This window comes from Citrus sinensis, chromosome 9 (assembly GCF_022201045.2).
Source record: "Citrus sinensis cultivar Valencia sweet orange chromosome 9, DVS_A1.0, whole genome shotgun sequence".
Taxonomy (NCBI): domain Eukaryota; kingdom Viridiplantae; phylum Streptophyta; class Magnoliopsida; order Sapindales; family Rutaceae; genus Citrus; species Citrus sinensis.
In genome coordinates this window covers 23,231,508-23,249,256 of record NC_068564.1, presented here as the reverse complement: position 1 = coordinate 23,249,256, position 17,749 = coordinate 23,231,508, and the positions used below count along the sequence as shown (strand labels likewise).

At 33.6% G+C, this 17,749-nt stretch overlaps 2 protein-coding genes across 4 annotated transcripts; one reads left to right on the top strand and one right to left on the bottom strand.

Moving 5' to 3' along the window:
• Positions 1–1,511: 1,511 nt before the first annotated feature.
• On the bottom strand, positions 1,512–10,521 carry LOC102617311 (plant intracellular Ras-group-related LRR protein 6). 2 transcript variants are annotated; one of them, XM_006464663.4, is made up of 22 exons: positions 10,355–10,521; positions 10,038–10,281; positions 9,668–9,731; positions 9,369–9,505; positions 9,189–9,275; positions 8,928–9,003; positions 8,392–8,466; positions 8,220–8,289; positions 8,043–8,120; positions 7,736–7,796; positions 7,552–7,630; positions 6,993–7,083; positions 6,336–6,396; positions 6,183–6,250; positions 6,031–6,098; positions 4,956–5,093; positions 4,342–4,446; positions 3,708–3,832; positions 3,494–3,590; positions 2,784–2,858; positions 2,348–2,403; positions 1,512–1,768 (listed from the first exon to the last, which is right to left on the bottom strand). In XM_006464663.4, the coding sequence occupies exons 2-22, from the start codon at positions 10,100–10,102 to the stop codon at positions 1,693–1,695; spliced, it is 1,752 nt and encodes a 583-aa protein (XP_006464726.1). In that variant the 5' UTR covers positions 10,103–10,281; positions 10,355–10,521; the 3' UTR covers positions 1,512–1,692. The 2 variants fall into 2 exon arrangements, with proteins under 2 accessions (XP_006464726.1, XP_024954594.1); XM_025098826.2 differs by lacking the exons at positions 10,038–10,281; positions 10,355–10,521 and having other exon boundaries at positions 9,585–9,727.
• A 1,381-nt stretch (positions 10,522–11,902) lies between these two features.
• LOC102617598 (nuclear/nucleolar GTPase 2) lies at positions 11,903–17,339 on the top strand. Of its 2 annotated transcripts, none has more exons than XM_025098547.2 (11): positions 11,903–12,316; positions 12,563–12,721; positions 13,031–13,160; positions 13,379–13,539; positions 14,207–14,308; positions 14,399–14,503; positions 14,862–14,990; positions 15,461–15,601; positions 16,014–16,114; positions 16,363–16,420; positions 16,690–17,339. In XM_025098547.2, the coding sequence occupies exons 1-11, from the start codon at positions 12,116–12,118 to the stop codon at positions 17,095–17,097; spliced, it is 1,695 nt and encodes a 564-aa protein (XP_024954315.1). In that variant the 5' UTR covers positions 11,903–12,115; the 3' UTR covers positions 17,098–17,339. The 2 variants fall into 2 exon arrangements, with proteins under 2 accessions (XP_024954315.1, XP_006464728.1); XM_006464665.4 differs by having other exon boundaries at positions 11,904–12,316; positions 12,588–12,721.
• The last annotated feature ends 410 nt before the right edge of the window (positions 17,340–17,749 follow it).

The following is a 17,749-nucleotide window of genomic DNA, read 5'->3' as shown; positions in this document are numbered from 1 at the left end:
ATTAGGAAACACTTTTACAAAAAAAAAAACGAATAAAAAATAAAATATTGGACGTTGAGAAAGAGAACCCAAGAGATAAGAGATTCAGTGAAAATAATGAGTATATGGCTCTGGAAACTGGAAGGTATAGAATCGTAGATTTACAGAATGCATATATACAAGGGCAAGTCGTTGAAAGGACAAAATTTTAAACACAAGTTTATAGTTATTTTATATACAATTCTTTTAGATATTAGATTATTATTCATTTTAATGACTTACATAGAGAACAACGTGAATTTTTTTTTTAATTTATGAAGACAATAAATAAGCAATGTACCCCACCCCTTCGCGTGTGTGTATATATGGAAACAATTGAATAGCTGTTGCCAATTGCCACCTACTTTTAAACATATTATATTCGTGAATTTTCTAAGTAGTTAATCACATCTTCTCCTCCCATATCCAAATATGAAAGTTTAAGAAATTTCACAGTTACAAAATTTATCAAAACCTTGGGTAGTTAAAAGACTCTGTTTCCAAGATTGTATTTCATATTGGAAGTAGTCAAATTGTATGTGGTTGCATATGGTTTGTTTAGTTGTATTCTCAGCTGTGTTTTCAAAGTAGTCAAATTGTTTTGTAATTTGTATATGGTTTGTTTGGTTGTATTATCTGCTAATTTTCTTGTACTGTAAATTTTGTAATTTGTATATCTCCTCCTTTTTTATATTATCTTAAATTAAACTCATTAAAAATTTATAACTGAATGTTAATTGAATCTTTATTTGAAAAATTTAAAACCCATCTATATTTGTAAATCTTTATGTTGATTTACCATTCTTTGTTGTTTCTTGATTGAAAGATAATATTATTATAATTAGAATCCTTTCGTTGGGCTAACACACGCACAAGAAAATATCCACATATATGTGTATCGTTACTTGTTTTTGTGAGATGGAAATTTGGAATTTGCAAAGAGGAGATACGGTGGAATCTTTAAAGATTCAAGAGATGACATTACTGATGGCTAATGTAATTATGTAAAAACTCATAAGTTCTTATAAAAAAAAAATAAAAAAAAAGATCGAATGATCTTGTTAGCAAAAATACAAAATTTGAAGCACAACATTGTCTATGAAATTTCTCGACCAGTGCACATGTAACCAGTTTTTATTATTTTTACAACTAAACGAACTTAGTAAATTGATGTGGAATGAATAAATAAAATATTAATTTTTCCCCCAAAAAAAAAATTCATAATATCAACCTTTTAAAATAATAAAAATAATAGTTGTTAAGAAAATGACATTCTATGAGGGGAACAAAAAAATGCAAACTAAGATGCATGTTTTATGGAGCACAGAGAAAAAAAAAAAAAAAAGCATTATCATTTTCTTTCTCATGCCATATTTATCCATATAAACAATAATTCTCAAAATGTCTCAAGTATTTCAGATGCTTTAAAGAGGCGCCAGTGACAAAAACACCATAAAAAATAAGGCATTAATAAATAAATAAAACATATGACGAACAGAAAGCAGAACAAATCACTAACTTCATTTTCTCATGAGTATACATGTTACAAACTTTTACACTAAAGTATAGGCAAAGCATGAGGTGCTTCAAATCAATCTTTCGAATGAAAAATATAAGAACAAAGTAGTGACGTACGTTGACTCAACCAATCTTGAAAGAGAAAACGGCAGCAAACTAGTTCTCAGGAATTTTATCCTTCAAATATTTCAGAACTGCTTTCGTACCTCTATCTAAAATTGTCCTCCGGATGCTGCAAAATGAAACATTTTACGACATAAATAAAATGACAAACTATGACAAAACCAAGTTTAATGTTTCCAACTTCAGAAGATTATAGTATTTGAAAACATAGTTTACTAGTTTTAATATCATTTTATCAGGCGACGCGTTTTGATTTCACTCTCCCTGGCTCACAATTATTCTGAACTGGAAATTCTATCAGGTGTTGTACCACCTGCCTCTCTGAATGTTCGGGGACATCTATGTAAATTTAGTACAAATGGGTGCACTACAAACGGATATCTATTTACTTTCTTTTAAAATATGATAACAGATAACCTTTTTTCACTAAATAACCAAATAAAACTTCTATCATTTGGGTAATTTATTTTATTTTGCTTCTTTCTTCTCTCAACGGATAAATTTTGGTTTTGCTACCTCATAATCTTCCAATTTGTACTAGGAAATTAGTTATTCAATGCTTCAGAGTTTGCACAATGTTATGCCCACTGAAATTTCCCCGTCAGCAAATATCAAATAAATGCTTTCAAGCCCAAGACAAAAAATAAATATCTGAAGAGAAGGGGAGAAAAATTACAAAGCACCATACCTTCTCAATGGATTTCCATCTAGTCTTAAAGCCTGTAGACTGGGTTCAAGCAAACCCTGAAGAAATGAAATTTTTTTACTTAGAATAACTAGTGATCAATTCGGAAGAATCAATTCGGAAGAACATATCGCGATTCACGCATATCAGTAGATAATCCATTGCAACATATGCTCAATAATATAATGCAGAAGTTGCAACTTGATAATAAACAAATCCTGCACATTATTCATTAAGGTTATGAGAATCATCACATGGAATTATTAGAGATAAGATTGTTCCCCTTCTAATAGTGGTTCTCCCACGCCTAATATCATTACAGCATTCCTTCTTTTTCATTTGGTTCATTTTTTGTTTTTCTTTAAAGAAAAAAATTAATTTTACTTTGTTTTGCTCTTTTGTGTGCTGTGTAACTGTGTGCAAGTTATCAAACACTGACCAGCTCTGGGGGTAGTGCAGAAATGTTATTGTCTGACAGATCAAGCTCAGTGAGAGAAGTAAGGTTTTTGAACCCCTGCAAACAAAAATTAACAGAAAAAAAGTCAAGGATTCAGTGCCAATTAGTGCACCAAAAAAGAGCAGGTAAAAGTAAAGACTTCATCTGGGATGGATCTTATGAATTGAAACTTGAAAGTAAATGTCCAAAAGAGGTCAAACAGAGCCTTAATGTCTAGGGTATCTGAGCATACATAACTGTAACAATGTAAATGTCCCAGTGATATATTGATCGACAGGTCCATCTATATTTCAATTGTCAGGATGTCTAGTCCATATGACAAATATAATATTCTCTCAGTAACAACTCAAGGCAAGACATGAGAATAAACGTTTGTCATTTCAATTGCATAGAATTTAAGTAATGACAAAGAGAACTTATATTCACTAACCTGTTCAAAACGTAAACCACCAAGCACTACAATTACCGCCCTTAATAAAATTTATAGAATTTAAATTTTCAATTAGGCTGAAACAAAAACAGAAATCTAGTCCCATAGATCAAGGAGAGTAGAATGGTGAAACAGAATGTATTACATAAATCCTCTACTCGTCTCTCTTATATCAATTAAGTTGAGGAATAAATTGTTGATTTTTATCAACAAGCTCTGTATTAATAGATTTTTTCTGTAACATAACAAAAATGTATGTTACCTCAGGAATTGATTGAAGAGAGTTTTGACTCAAGTCAAGGATCTGCAGTTGTTGCAACCTCAATATATCTGTAGGTGCTTCGCGAAGCTGCATTCTTCTGTAAAGTCAATAAAGAAAATAAATACCACAAAATTTGAAGAAAACCCCAATTTGTACAATTATATACAAAGAACAAGTGTATGATACAAAAGTGTGTGCATTCTATAATCCTGACCTCAGGTAAAGCTCCTGCAAATGAGGTAAGCTGGAAAACGGTGGATTCTCAGGTAATGAAGCAATGTTATAACTTAGATCCAAAATCTGGAGCATAGGAATATCTTTGAATCCATCTGATGGAACCTAGAGATCAAATAGATGAGAGGGTAGTCAGCCCACAATTATCAATAAACACAAAAACAATAAAATACAAGCATACGTTTAAGTATTTGCCATAGCTGGGAGTTTTATCCTCATTTTTACAATAAGGTACCTCATCTAAGCAAAACTTGCCTATGAGAAATAAATGAGTTCAATAAAGACAATCTCAATGAGGGAATGACTGCAGTGGTGTTTAATGTTCTTATTTCAAGATCAACCCAATGAGAACTGAAAAATCACAAGTACTATAAATTTTTCGCAATTTAGATGGCTGAAAATTTCTCTTATCAGGACCACAGATCAATTACAGATACTAGAATCAGATTAGCTATTTATGATAATGTGAATGAGTACATGTGTCTGTCCATGTGAATGGGAGTTACCATTGCAAACAAGTATTAAGTAGAAGACGAGAAAACCAAACAAAAACAAACTGTCAATTTCATGTTCAACTGCATCACCTGACATTATTTCTACAAGATCTACTTTACCTGTCTGAGTGGGTTATTGTCCAGCTTCAAACAAGAGAGGCTAGAGAGTGACGTTAAAATTGCATCTGGCCAATCTTTAATCTTGTTCCTAGATAAAATCAAAGTCTGCATATGCAGGAACAGTAATATGAATTGACAAAAAACCATAAGATCTAAAATCAAAAAACGAGCTTGCATACAGTATACAATCCCCCAGATTTGGAACTCGGCCAACACCAATTAGCCACTTCTTGTTTTTACTTTAGGTAACAAATTTATAACCGTAAAATATGATTAGCAAAGAGTATTTAGCTATACACATAATAAATCATTGGAGACAACATTTAATTACAGAACGTATACAATCAACTTTTAATTAACTGTGTAACACGGAAGCTATTCCTCCAGATTTCATAAACATCAGACCAGAAAGGCTTCTACCTTGTATTGTAACCGCCACAGCCCTGTTCCAGAAACTAGATCTATTGGACCGAAAGAAACTGAAGTTTAAAGGAGATATACAGTCTTCATGACTATGAGGAGTTAACTTATTAGTAACTGTGCTAAAGATTCCAGTACAGATAGCAACCACTAATACACGACTCTTTATTAGTAACTAGATCTGAGAACTTTACTTGGAGGGAGGCACATGAAGAAAGTTCAGGAGGCAGTTCTTGGATGGAATTCCTAGAAAGATCAAGTTTAGTAATTTCCCCTGCTTCCCATATTTCTGAAGGAATAGCACTCAGATTCATTCCTTCCAAAGAAAGTTCCTGAAAATAGAAATGCTAGTTTGTGTTAAAAAATTCAGTTTAATGACAGATAAATTAAAATGAAGTCTGAGCTTTCTGCCAAAGTAGCAGCGTATTAGAAAGGCGAAGGGGAAAATGTGCATATCAACAAAACCGTAAAATACAGATTAAATACAAACTTCTGAAGTTCCAACTTGCATATCTCACATAAAAATATAACACATTCATTCCAATTCAGATGTTGACTGAAATATCCTTTCTCTTTTTGTTTATGAAAAGTAAGATGTAGGATCTATTGAAAAACAAAGACCACTTAACCCCAGAATCATAAAAAGTTAAAAACCAAGCCCAAGGCTACTGTAATGTATGACTGGCAAGTCATATAACAGATGACACAAAATACCAAGATTTTAAAGTATGGTCATCAAAACAAGGCCTGTGTATTTTTAAGTATATGGTACATTCACCAATTCAGTGCTAGAGAGACAAAGCTCATTCTCTGTGCATCCTAGTTTAACAGATGCATCTCTTGGCTGAGAGCAAGTTGAACTCCTGAAATAAGCATGCAAAGCAGGGATAATCTTAAGTACAGTTTTCTTTGAACAATTTAGTCAAAATTACAAACTAATCATTGAAACTTATGGCCTTAGTAGGAGCACCATTAGGTTCCACAGCATGCCTTGTATTGTACTTATTATTATTGCAGGAACCCATATTCAGTGACACAACTTTGTCTACCAAAAGAAAAGTATGGAGCAAAGTTTCCGAGGAAAAGTCCAAAGTATAAATTTAGGATGCTCTTCTATTTTATCATACAAATAAACTAAGGCTACCTTCATTTCATAAAAACCTTATGCAATTTAACCTCAGGCAAGATGATTTTCCTCCCAAAAAAAAAAGAATTTATAAAATAAAAAATGAACAAAAATCTTGCTAACTTAAAAAATTCAAGTAATACCTTTGAAGTAACGGACAATCGAGTTGCCATTGTGATTAAATCCTCCTTTGTAGTACTAGCTTCAGAATCTAAATGAAAGCTAGAGATTTATAATTTGAACAAGGTAAATTGATTACAATAAACCAAAACAAATTTGACAAAAGCCAACACACCTTCATTTTCTGGAAGTCGACTCCGAAGATACTTCAGTAAAGCAGGTGTGGGCCCATTAACCAATGAGCTGAGGGATAAATACATTGATTGATTAAATAGGCAATTGAAAGAAGAATTGAACATGCAAAAAGGAAAAAGATGACATTTCACACCTTCGCAAAGTTCGCAAAGGATTGCCAGTAAGTAACAGTTTTCTCAGTGTAGTCATCTTGCCTACAGAATAAACAAAAATTATTACCCATTACATGTTAATGCAATAATGCTAAATACTGGATCATCATTATACTTTTTGGATGCGTAAATAAAGGAAAAGAAGGTGAAATGAAAGTATAAGAGAGGAGAAGGTGATTAAGGATTTCTTGGCTTAGTTTAGTTTGTTAAGGAAGATTAGATCTAAACAATTGGACAATGTCCATCCTCAACACATAATGGCAAATAAAGCATAAGAATTAAGGAAACAGACTCAAATGGGACAAAAGAGAGTCTAATAGAAAGCTTGACTCTAATGCAAAATTTAAAACAGCTAAATGAAAGGCTATAAGGAGATATTCTTTGTTCAATATCATTATATTACCACTATTGCCATTAAAAAAACATATTCTTTAGTAGTTACAAATTACTTCAGACAAAAGATGGATTTTGCTATATGAAAATATTATGCAAATATAAAGATGTGACATACACAAATTGCATCATACTACAACAAGCATAAAAAGTTAGGAACTTAGGTTCCTTACTACACATTCTGATATAAGTATAGAATCACCGGATCCTAAGTTGGAATCGAACATATAGCATGCTAACCTTACCAATCTCAGGGGGTAATCCAGACAATGAATTATTAGAAAGATCCAAGACTGAAAGACGCAATTGGCATGCCTCCACACAGTATTCCTTCAACTGCATGGATGTGAAGTAATCAGCAAATGAGTCACAGCTTTACATTATTTTTCTAAGATGAGAAAATAAAAGAAAAACACGCAAAGATACAAATAAGGAGAGACAAATTCATAAACAACTCTATTACACCCGCTGAATCTTTTTATTAACAAAAGGGAGCAAGTTTTTTTAATGATATTAAATTGATTAATGCATGAGACGACATTATTTTATTGGCTCAATCAACCGCATCAACCCAGTTAACCCCGATGCAACCTGGTTTAGCAGGCCAGTTTGCAACCAGTTCTGAAATAGACTTTTGCCTATTATTCAATCTTTAATTTTGTATTCTATTAGTCATCATTCTTCAATTAACTTTGTAGTCTCACCCATTTGTACCAACAAAAAAATACAAAAGGATGTTTCTTACGTTGTAGCATCTATATATAGAAGTAAAATAAAAGTAAAAGAGTAAAATAAACTAGTTACCTGGTTTGAATGAAGATCTAACGTCCCTAATTTAGAAAGTTTCCCTAGCTCTGCTGGTAAAGCAGACAGTGCATTATTCCTAAAATTTTTTCACAATTAAAATGAATGTTAAAGGGAAAAACATTTGAAAAATTTACTCTTAAAATTCTAAACATGTTTTTATAGTAACGGTTGAGAATATAACCCCATATAGAATTCTGCAAGGGAACAGCATCCCGATATTGAAGATGGGATTGACAGAATTCCTGCAAAAGTGATACATGAAGACATATCTGAAGATTCAAGAAAATATGTTGATAATAAAAAATGAATATATTTTTTCAGTTAGCGTGCACCCCATCCTCATTAAACTAGTCCCCCTCCAAGATTGGTTTGAGGGGGGTTCGAACCCATGACCTCTTATTGTCATTGCAAGAAACCAACAACGCTGACCTCTAAGCGACCCAAAACATGAAAATTTAAGGAGACAATTCCTTGCTGAGTTTACTCACTGTTCTGATGAAGGTCAAGACGAATGAGATGTGAAAGACTTCCAATGGTCTCCGGCATGCCATTCAGCAAATTTTTTGCTGCGCAGATCACAGGCATTTCTCTGTTTATGCTGATATGAAAATTAAAACTAAATATTGTTGGGTCATATAAAAAGTAGCAGTGCCACAGATAATTACATGCAATGAGTTCTGTAAGCATGGTCCATGATGCTATCAAGTTGTTGGATAAAACTGTTAGCTTGTTCCCCTGGCATGAGAAAAACATTTTAAAACTATTTTTCTATGATTAAGTACTTTGAAATAAATTAAGTATGTTTGAAAAATTGTCCACAGAAATTCTCATTAATACCTCCACATCCAGTTTGGACATTTTCGAACAGTCTGCAAGATCTTCTGGCAAGCTTGTTATACAATTGTTTGATGCCTGGAGAAAAATTAATAACGCATCAGCACTGAGAACCCATTTTATTTTATTTTATTTTATAAAAAAGTATCTTCTAAAAGAAAATGCGATGTTTCAGAAATAGTAAGATAGCTATTCAATGTATCCCATCCAGGCTATCGCAACTCTACAATTAATGACCAACCAAGCTAAGGGAAAGCATGGTACACCTGAAAATGAATAGCTGTGGACTACCTATATTACAGCACCAATATGCTGTTGTACATTAAAAAAGCCTCTGGGTAAATGGCCATTGCAAAGCATTACCTTGAAATCTGATAAATTTAAACATCTTCCAAGTGAGCTTGGAAGATGTTTACTGTACCAAGCTAAGGGAAAGCATGGTACACCTGAAAATGAATAGCTGTGGACTATATTACAGCACCAATATGCTGTTGTACATTAAAAAAGCCTATGGGTAAATGGCCATTGCAAAGCATTACCTTGAAATCTGATAAATTTAAACATCTTCCAAGTGAGCTTGGGAGTTCTTTAAGCTGATTACTTGAACAATCAAACCTAGATGATCACATAAAGCTAAATCAGTCAAACATTAAAGGTTTGAAATTCAACTTTTTATGAACAGGAGCTTTCTACCAGATAGATGTATATAATTCATTTCACATCACCAGATTAACAGCAATAATAATGACACGGCAACAATGACGACAGATGGTATATTTATAGGAAAAGAAAACGATTACTTGACAAGGGCAGTTGCTGATCCAATCTCGTCTGGTATTTTCATAATTGAATTAAAGGATACATCTAACGATTTCAGCATGTGAAGCCTGTCAAATACATAGAGAAGAAACCAAACGATGAACATTCCGCATATTATGCACAGACCACAAAATTCAGCCCAGCATTTTCAAACAACTCACTCTCCAATTGCAGCTGGAAGTTCAGAAAGTTTGTTGTGGCTAACATTCAGTACTGTCAGTAAAGGCAAATTCCTCAAATCCTCTTTCAACTTTTCAATATTATTATGAGCCAAAATTAGCTTTTGTAAATCCACAGCCTGCAAATAACCAACCAAATTAGAAAATGAAAAAAATGAAAATTTCAAACAAAAATTAAATGGGTAATGCAAAACATACAAAGTTGGGATCCCACTAATGCGGAAGGTCAACAAACTATGGATTCCCATTTCTGTAAGAATAATGTTATTGAAACACAATACCTCCCACCACTTGTCGCCCTCTCCCGCCTCATCGAAATTTTTGTATACCTCATTGGGCACATCCCTAGAAAAATGAAATTCAAATTTATTGCATAAGTATGAACAATTTATTAATTTATGAAGCTTTTGTCTCCAAAAAAAAAAAAAGCATCCAGCTTGCAAAAGTAACACAAATCTGATCAGAAGGACCTGATCATCTCAATCAACAATCATTGGACAAAATCAGACGGTTATTACACGTTTCTTAATGCGTATCAGTTTCCTAATTCACAGAAGTATAATTTTGATGAAAATTACATGCAATTATAAAAATAATAATGATCATAAATGAATGAGATTGGCATTTGTGTAAAAAGGGAAGGTGGCTCGCCTGAGAGAGCGATTTGATAGGTTGAGAGAACCGGAGGTTCTTGCAGCTTTCAGTATCCGATCCATGCTCTGTGTTTATGTTTGTGTTCGTTTTTATCTCGGACGACATGTATTTTCTTCGCTTATGCTTGCTTCCAGTTTCAGGGAACGTGAGTTTGTTGTTGCTGTTGTTGTAATGATAATGGAGCCGAGAAAGAGATGAGCTGTCCCGTCACTTACGCTGTCGCGTCACCCATTTTTCTCCTCTGAAAATTGTGGTTAAATAATATGAAAATATTATGCCAATATTTTTAAATAGAAAAATAAACCAGAACTTACTAATTTAGAAGAGAAATTCATTAATTTGTGTTTGTAGGTTGGAATCAAAAGTTAGTATTTTTTTTCCCTTGAAGACAAGCTGTTTTCGCTCTGCGCGTTAAGAACGAAATTTGAACAGATGACTAATATTTTATCTCAAGAAATTTTTTCCCTATTCAAGAGATTTTATCGCTTAAAACCACATGATCAATCAACTATACAATAACATATCTCTATAATCATATTTTTAAGACTAATTAATTTTATTATTATAAAAAGTTATAACTTAAAAAAAAGTTAATTAAAAAAAGTATTATTTTGACTTATTTATCTTTAATGTAAACAATATAGAGGTAAATTCATTAATAATTAACTAATGGAGCATGTAAATTTCATTAAGTTGCAAACATACTTAAGAAACTAAAAATATTTTGACTCAATAAGAAAATGTCCATATTACAAGTTATTATGTTCTTGCATTCAAATATGTGATAGCAACTTTAAAAAAGAAATATTATCTCATACAACTTTAAGAAAATGTTTTATTTCATGTCAAAACTTTAATGTAATATATATTTTTACAATATATAAATAATTATTACTATGTGGATACAAGTTACTTAAAACTAAATTTAAAATATTTATTATAATGTATAGTTTATTCTTATTTATAATTGATAAAATTTAAGATCAAAATTTTTTATAACTATATAAAAATTATTTTTGTACTGAGTATCACTATATAGGAATAAATAATGTAATTTAGTGGATTTGAATAATTTTTTATTAGAAAATATTTTTTATATATTTAAAAAAAAGTATCTATCACGAGGAAGATAGTCGATAAGCTATTTCATTAATCTTATAAAACTTTTGGTAAGATTATGTTATGTTCATCGACTTAAAATTTTTAAATAAACTCAATGGTAGATAAAAAAAAGGAAAAAAAAAAAAAGAAAGGTAAGGCTACTCCATTTTGATAAAAAAAAAAAATGTACACCAAAGTTTCATAGTTTTGGTTCACTATCTCAGTCATGATTTTTCTACCTCAAGAAAGAAGGGCTTTCCCTTTTGGACGGATTGTGGGCGAGGAGGGATTCGAAAATTGAAACCATAGTTTGTACCACGTACTCTAATCCTCTAAGTTAAAGGTTTTACCTTGTCTCCATAAAATTTGTTCAAAAAAAAAATCCTAAAAAAGAAGCATTTTCTCTCCGCAGCTCCTTCTATAAAATATAGTTCTATTTTGAGATAAGAATATTTTCTTTTGACTTTAAATATATATTATTTTAATTACATTAAATTGATGAAAGTTAGTATGTCACAACTTGAAATAAAAAATTTGAGTTAAAATACCAAAATACAAACACATGAACAGAGCTTAATTTTATTGGAAAGAAAGTCAAAAAGTCAATAATTAATACAAATGGAAATTCCGACCAGATTTTTCAGCCCCCCCAACTTATTTGTTTATTACGATTTCACAATAACGAACCGGGCTTAACTTGATCCAAACCGGAACTGAACCCGTCATGTCGTGCGGTTTTTATTTTTATTTTTTTAAAAATCATCAAGTCAAGGATGAGAAAAGGAAAAACCCTAGCCCCAAATTAGCAAAGCAAGCCGCCCACTTCTGCAAACTCAGAACTCAAGTTGGCGCCACCCTTACATCAAGAGCTGAAAGCCGCAATTTACTCAGCCTTCCGTCATCCTCCTTACAGGAATTCGTCGCCTTTACTCACCGGTGAACGAAAATGGCAAAGACGAAAGAGAAGAAAGTGAATGTGTCGGGCAAGCCGAAACACTCGCTGGACGCGAATCGTACGGACGGGAAAAGCGGTAGCCGAAGTGCGTCGACAGTACGCCGCCTCAATATGTACAAGACGAGGCCGAAACGCGACCGTAAGGGCAAAGTTTTGCAGCACGAGTTTCAGTCGAAGGAGTTGCCCAACACTCGCATTCAGCCAGACCGCCGCTGGTTCGGTACGTCGTAGAAAGCATTTTTCGAGCTAAATCAACTCCTGCAAATGCCACTTTTGAGTTAAAAAAATGAAATGAAAAGAAATTTTCAGAAAGTCACTTTTGAAGAAGCATAATGAAGCATTGATTTAATTTGTTTTGTGATGTTTGGCTACTTGAAAGTGTATGGTAGCATTGTAAAAAGATTCCCGAACACACTAGTAGTTCTGTTTTGAGGTTGCATTAACGATTCTGATTTAAGCTCTGTAGAATTGCCCTTCTTTTAACTGTGTAGGGAACACACGTTGTGTGAATCAGAAGCAGCTCGAATTCTTTCGTGAAGAGCTACAGAGCCATATGTCTAGTAGCTATAATGTTATCTTGAGAGAGAAAAAACTGCCCTTTTCTCTCCTAAATGATCACCAGAAGGTATGAACTGCTATTTGCAAAATCTATTGAGGTGTGTGCGAATGCCTAGTTATTTCTATGTTTGATCTTAGCTTCAGGTGAATATGCATTGTCAATTAAGTCTAAAATATGGGTTTTATGTGCTTTTTCATTGAATGTCACTCTTCATTAGAAATCTTACTAAACACATGGGAGGCAGATGCTTTATGCTAATAGTTTTGAATATGGTTAACGGTATCAATATCCAGTTATATTCCGTTCTAATAAGTTTCTTACCAAGTTGATTTTCATTTTTTATATGCTTTTCCTTCCTTTTCAATGTATGTACAGCAAGCTAGAGTTCACCTCCTTGATACCGAGCCTTTTCAAGATGCCTTTGGACCTAAGGGAAAGAGGAAGAGGCCAAAGCTATTGGCATCAGATTACGAATCTTTAGTTAAGAGAGCTGATGGTTCTCAAGGTAAATGATTATCCTTATTGTTGTTAGTTGGTCAATAGAATTACACATCTGCCTGTTATTCGTATGTCTTTGCATGTTTGAGGGCTTGCATGTCAATTGTTGTACATAGAGTGAATCTAAACTAAAGGGATAAAATATATGGTTTCCTTTGTTGCTTTTCTTTTTCTTGATTTTAGAATTGTATATGATTATTAATTTTTGTTCTTTTAACTCCTTAGATGCCTTTGAGCAGAAGAATGATGCTAGTACATCAGCAGAAGGAGTTGAGGGAGATGGATTTAGGGATCTTGTTCGGCATACAATGTTTGAGAAGGGTCAAAGTAAACGTATATGGGGAGAACTGTACAAAGTAATAGACTCGTCGGATGTTGTTGTCCAGGTCTGCTTTTCTTCTTTTTCTCTGCTTTTCTTCTTTTTCACAGTTTGTGGAAAAAAAAATAAAAGAACCCTTTTGTGGTACTTTTGACTACTCTATGAACATGTCATAGGTTTTACTATGAATTGTTATGAGGTTAAGAATAAATACAGGCTACAGTTAGGTGATGATGTTCCTCCAGTTAGACAATTTTTATTGTTTTATGTGAGAAACTAGAAGATATTTATTAATGTGATGTATAAGTGATCACTGGATGAGCAAGATGATTGGTTGTAGGTGTCTGTATGCGCCATAAGTTTTATCAATATTCTGTCCACCCTTGATAGATCATACACTTGCCTTTTAGGCAATTTTTATTGTGTGCTCAAGATTTTTCTTACAATTAGGTGATAATGTTCATCCTCATGGACAATTTTCATTGTTTTATATAAGAAACTAGGAGATATTTATCAAGGTGATGTTTAAGATGATCACTGGTGAGGAAGATCATTGGTTTTAGGTAACCGTGTTTGCAAGATGTTTTATCGATATCCTGGCTAGCCATGATTGATCATACACTTCCCTTTTTGGTAATTTCTAAGACAAACATCCTCCTGTGCCCCCAAACCAAAAAAAAAAAAAACTGTTAAAACTTATTTTTATTTTGTTTTTGTTTAACTTTTTCCTGCAGGTTTTGGATGCTAGAGACCCTCAAGGCACAAGATGTCATCATCTTGAGAGGCATCTAAAAGAGCATTGCAAACATAAGCACATGATTCTTCTGTTAAACAAGGTCATTTGCAATTCTCGTAAACATTTTAGATATCATCAATGAATCATTTTTCCATAAATTGACTTGACTTTAAAAGTTCTCTCATCTCAGTGCGATCTTGTTCCCGCCTGGGCTACAAAAGGATGGCTTAGAGTTTTATCAAAGGAATATCCAAGTTTAGCATTCCATGCTAGCATCAATAAATCTTTTGGCAAGGTAATTTCGAATGTTATAACTTGATTTACTTGCAAAGAAGCACACACCACAATAATTGTGGAATATAGAGATGCTTTTCCACCACTCAGAATTCCATGATTCCCATTGTACAAGCCTGTTCTGAATTGCAATGATATATTTACTGTGTCTTTTCTCTCTGTTATTCTCTGTATGTTAGAGAAACCATGTCTATTTTGCCAGCCTTGTGTCCTGGTTTGGGATAAATGAAACAATCTTGAAAAGGCAAAAATATTGATTGCCAAATGTTTACAACTTTTATATGTTGTTGCTGCACTGAATTTATTTGATGATCTTGAAGTTGCTGTTTGAATTTTTACAATCCATTTGTTCTGCACAGGGTTCTCTTTTATCTGTGCTGAGACAATTTGCTCGCTTGAAGAGTGACAAGCAAGCAATATCTGTTGGTTTTGTTGGGTATCCTAACGTTGGAAAATCGTCAGTTATCAACACTCTGCGTACAAAGAATGTAATTCTCTTCTTTCCTGCTTCTGTTGTATGGTACTGGTTCTATTGTCAACTGCTTTTCTATTTTGGTGAATGGTGATCTGATGCCAAATATCAATTTGGTTATATGGAGGAAGCGAATTAGGTTGATTGCTTAATCTTTTGAAAGCTTGAACATCAAATTTTCAGAGCGACATTTAAGTAGATTGCTATTGAATTTAAACAGTTCCGAGTTCAAGTTGTGTTGTGGCTAATTTCAAGTCTGTCCTCATGGATGTTAGATGGTGTTATTTCGGCACAATTGTCATAAAAAGTGGATGTTAGGTTTTAGTGCTCTGTTGCATGTTATGCGTTGCTAGAAGTCATGTATTTTAGTAATGATGTTGAGCTATCTGGGATTCTGGATGGCATTTGTATTTACCATTCTTTTCATGTAACAAGTTGAGTAGGTCCATTTAATCGATACAGTTGTTCATTTTAAATTTTGCTTAGGTCTGCAAGGTTGCTCCTATTCCAGGGGAGACTAAGGTGTGGCAGTATATAACACTCACGAAAAGGATCTTCTTGATTGACTGTCCTGGAGTTGTTTACCAGAACAAGGACTCTGAAACGGATATCGTACTGAAGGGAGTGGTATGTTTTTGTCTGTCTTCTCGTGTATGACCGTTCAGGATACACAATATTACGTATTTTATTACAGTTTTGCATGCATGCTAGTTAATGGCTGTCAGATGTCAATTCCCATTCCTCGGTCCTTAATCTCTCTTCTAATACTTTATTTCCATCATTCTATTTTTAATTCATTTAATCCATGCACCCGGAATCTTTTTCCCTCGGATGGAGATTTAAGTTCCAAGTTTTCTTTATTACCATTGTTTCCTTCTTAACTCATTTGAATCATTCAAAGTAGATGTGTATTATTCTTTGTTTGCTTATTCGTTTCGTTTTCAGTGTTTCTGTGTGATGACCTTATCACATTTGATCTGCTGGCATCTGTAATATATTATCCGAAAATTTATTGTGTTGAGTGCTTGTCCCTTCCAAGGTTCGTGTCACAAACTTGGAGGATGCTGCTGAACACATAGGAGAAGTACTAAAACGTGTCAAGAAGGAGCACCTTAAAAGAGCATATAAGATAAAAGATTGGTGAGCCACTTTTCCATCTATGATGAGCATATACTAGTCCTTAGGGATTTAAGATAGACGAAGGAGTACTTTCAAAGATTGCCTTTTCTATTCCATGATGATTCTTTATTTTATTTTGCACTTTTGGCTAATTTTACAATAGAAACAGATGGTCTGTGTAACCGGTAACCTTGGTTGGTTATTTGGCTACGCTGCTAGGATCTTGCAATTAAAATTTATACCTAATTTTATTTTTGCTTCTGTTGCAGGGTTGACGAAAATGACTTTCTACTTCAGTTGTGCAAATCAACAGGCAAACTTTTGAGGGTGTGTTTGTTTCTTCATTTCATTTCTTGGTATTTATTTTTTTATGATCATATCACAAATCTAGCTTCAGTTGGACATTTGTGATATATGAAAACTTTCATTCTTTGCACTCATTTTGAACACTAAAGATGGGCAGGAATTAAACCTGTTTCAGTGTGGTGAGTGGACTAGGATTAAACCAACGTCATTCTATTTTAGTTCCATTCCTTTACTTTTTGAAGGATAAGGAACCGGTTTCTTAGTTTATGTTTTATACGGATTGTGTCCAGGGTGGCGAACCTGACTTCATGACAGCGGCAAAGATGATCCTCCATGACTGGCAGAGAGGTAAGATTCCCTTCTTCGTCCCTCCTCCTCATCAAGAAGACGATTCTTCAGCGGAACCCAATGTATGTGGGTTAAACGAGGAGGCAGTTGGCGATAACAATCAGGCATCCGCAGCCCTCAAAGTAATTGCTAGCGTTATGTCGTCCCAGCAGCAAAGAAATGTCCCTGTTCAAAGGGATCTCTTCGGCGAGAATGAGTTGAAGGATGGGACAATAGATCAACATCCAGACACGGATGCCAAGGCATCTGACCGGCCATCGGAATCGGAGGCATCTGACCAGCCATCTGACTCTGATTCAGAATCGGAATCTGACGAAGATCAGCCCCCGGCAAGTGACTCAGAGAAATAATGAAAGGAGAAAGAAAACAGTTTTGCATGCTGTTTTATTTTATATTAATAAGCAAATCAAAATTTTGTAGTTTGGGTAATTGTTTTATTTTTTGGTTTTCAACAAGTTGAATTGTAAGTTCGTCAATGTAGTCAATTTCCTTAAATCTCATCCTAGTAGATCACATTGTTTAAGTGCAATTCGGTTTCAATCTTCATCACTATGGAATATTAATAGGATTAATATGAAACTGTTTTTCCAAAGAGGGCTGTGATTAAGTTATATTATTTGTAGCTTATATTAATTTAAAATTATTTTTTTTTAATTCTTGTTATGGGTCTGTTATTGCCTATCTCATGAAAAATTATTTTTGGGTGAAGGTGCAGGGCAGCTGTTGTTTATATTTTGATGATTTTTATTTGGTATTATTTGTTGATTGTGTTCGATTGTGAAGAGCTATTTCTTTGACGGTCATAAAATTTCGAGAAGGGACACGAGTGGCCAAAATTAGACGACCAGCCATCGTTGTCTTAAGTTAAAGTCGCATGGCATGTGGAATGGTATGCGGTGGTTACGAGTAATTAATTAATAGGCAGATGCATGTGAAATTCAGTAGTGTTTTCTTTAATTTTGTTTTTGTGAAATTCAGTAGTGTTTTCTTTAATTTTGTTTT

What these genes read in the sequence shown, in the direction of transcription:
- LOC102617311 (XM_006464663.4), bottom strand. Translation starts at nt 10,102, where the DNA reads ATGGATCGGATACTGAAAGCTGCAAGAACCTCCGGTTCTCTCAACCTA. An exon ending in TCAGCAACTGCCCTTGTCAA is followed by an intron (nt 9,004 to 9,188) that starts GTAATCGTTTTC and finishes GTGATCATCTAG; the next exon opens with GTTTGATTGTTCAAGTAATC. An exon ending in TAAATTTATCAGATTTCAAG is followed by an intron (nt 8,467 to 8,927) that starts GTAATGCTTTGC and finishes ATTTTTCTCCAG; the next exon opens with GCATCAAACAATTGTATAAC.
- LOC102617598 (XM_006464665.4), top strand. Translation starts at nt 12,088, where the DNA reads ATGGCAAAGACGAAAGAGAAGAAAGTGAATGTGTCGGGCAAGCCGAAA. An exon ending in GCCAGACCGCCGCTGGTTCG is followed by an intron (nt 12,317 to 12,587) that starts GTACGTCGTAGA and finishes TTAACTGTGTAG; the next exon opens with GGAACACACGTTGTGTGAAT. An exon ending in CGTCGGATGTTGTTGTCCAG is followed by an intron (nt 13,540 to 14,206) that starts GTCTGCTTTTCT and finishes TTTTTCCTGCAG; the next exon opens with GTTTTGGATGCTAGAGACCC.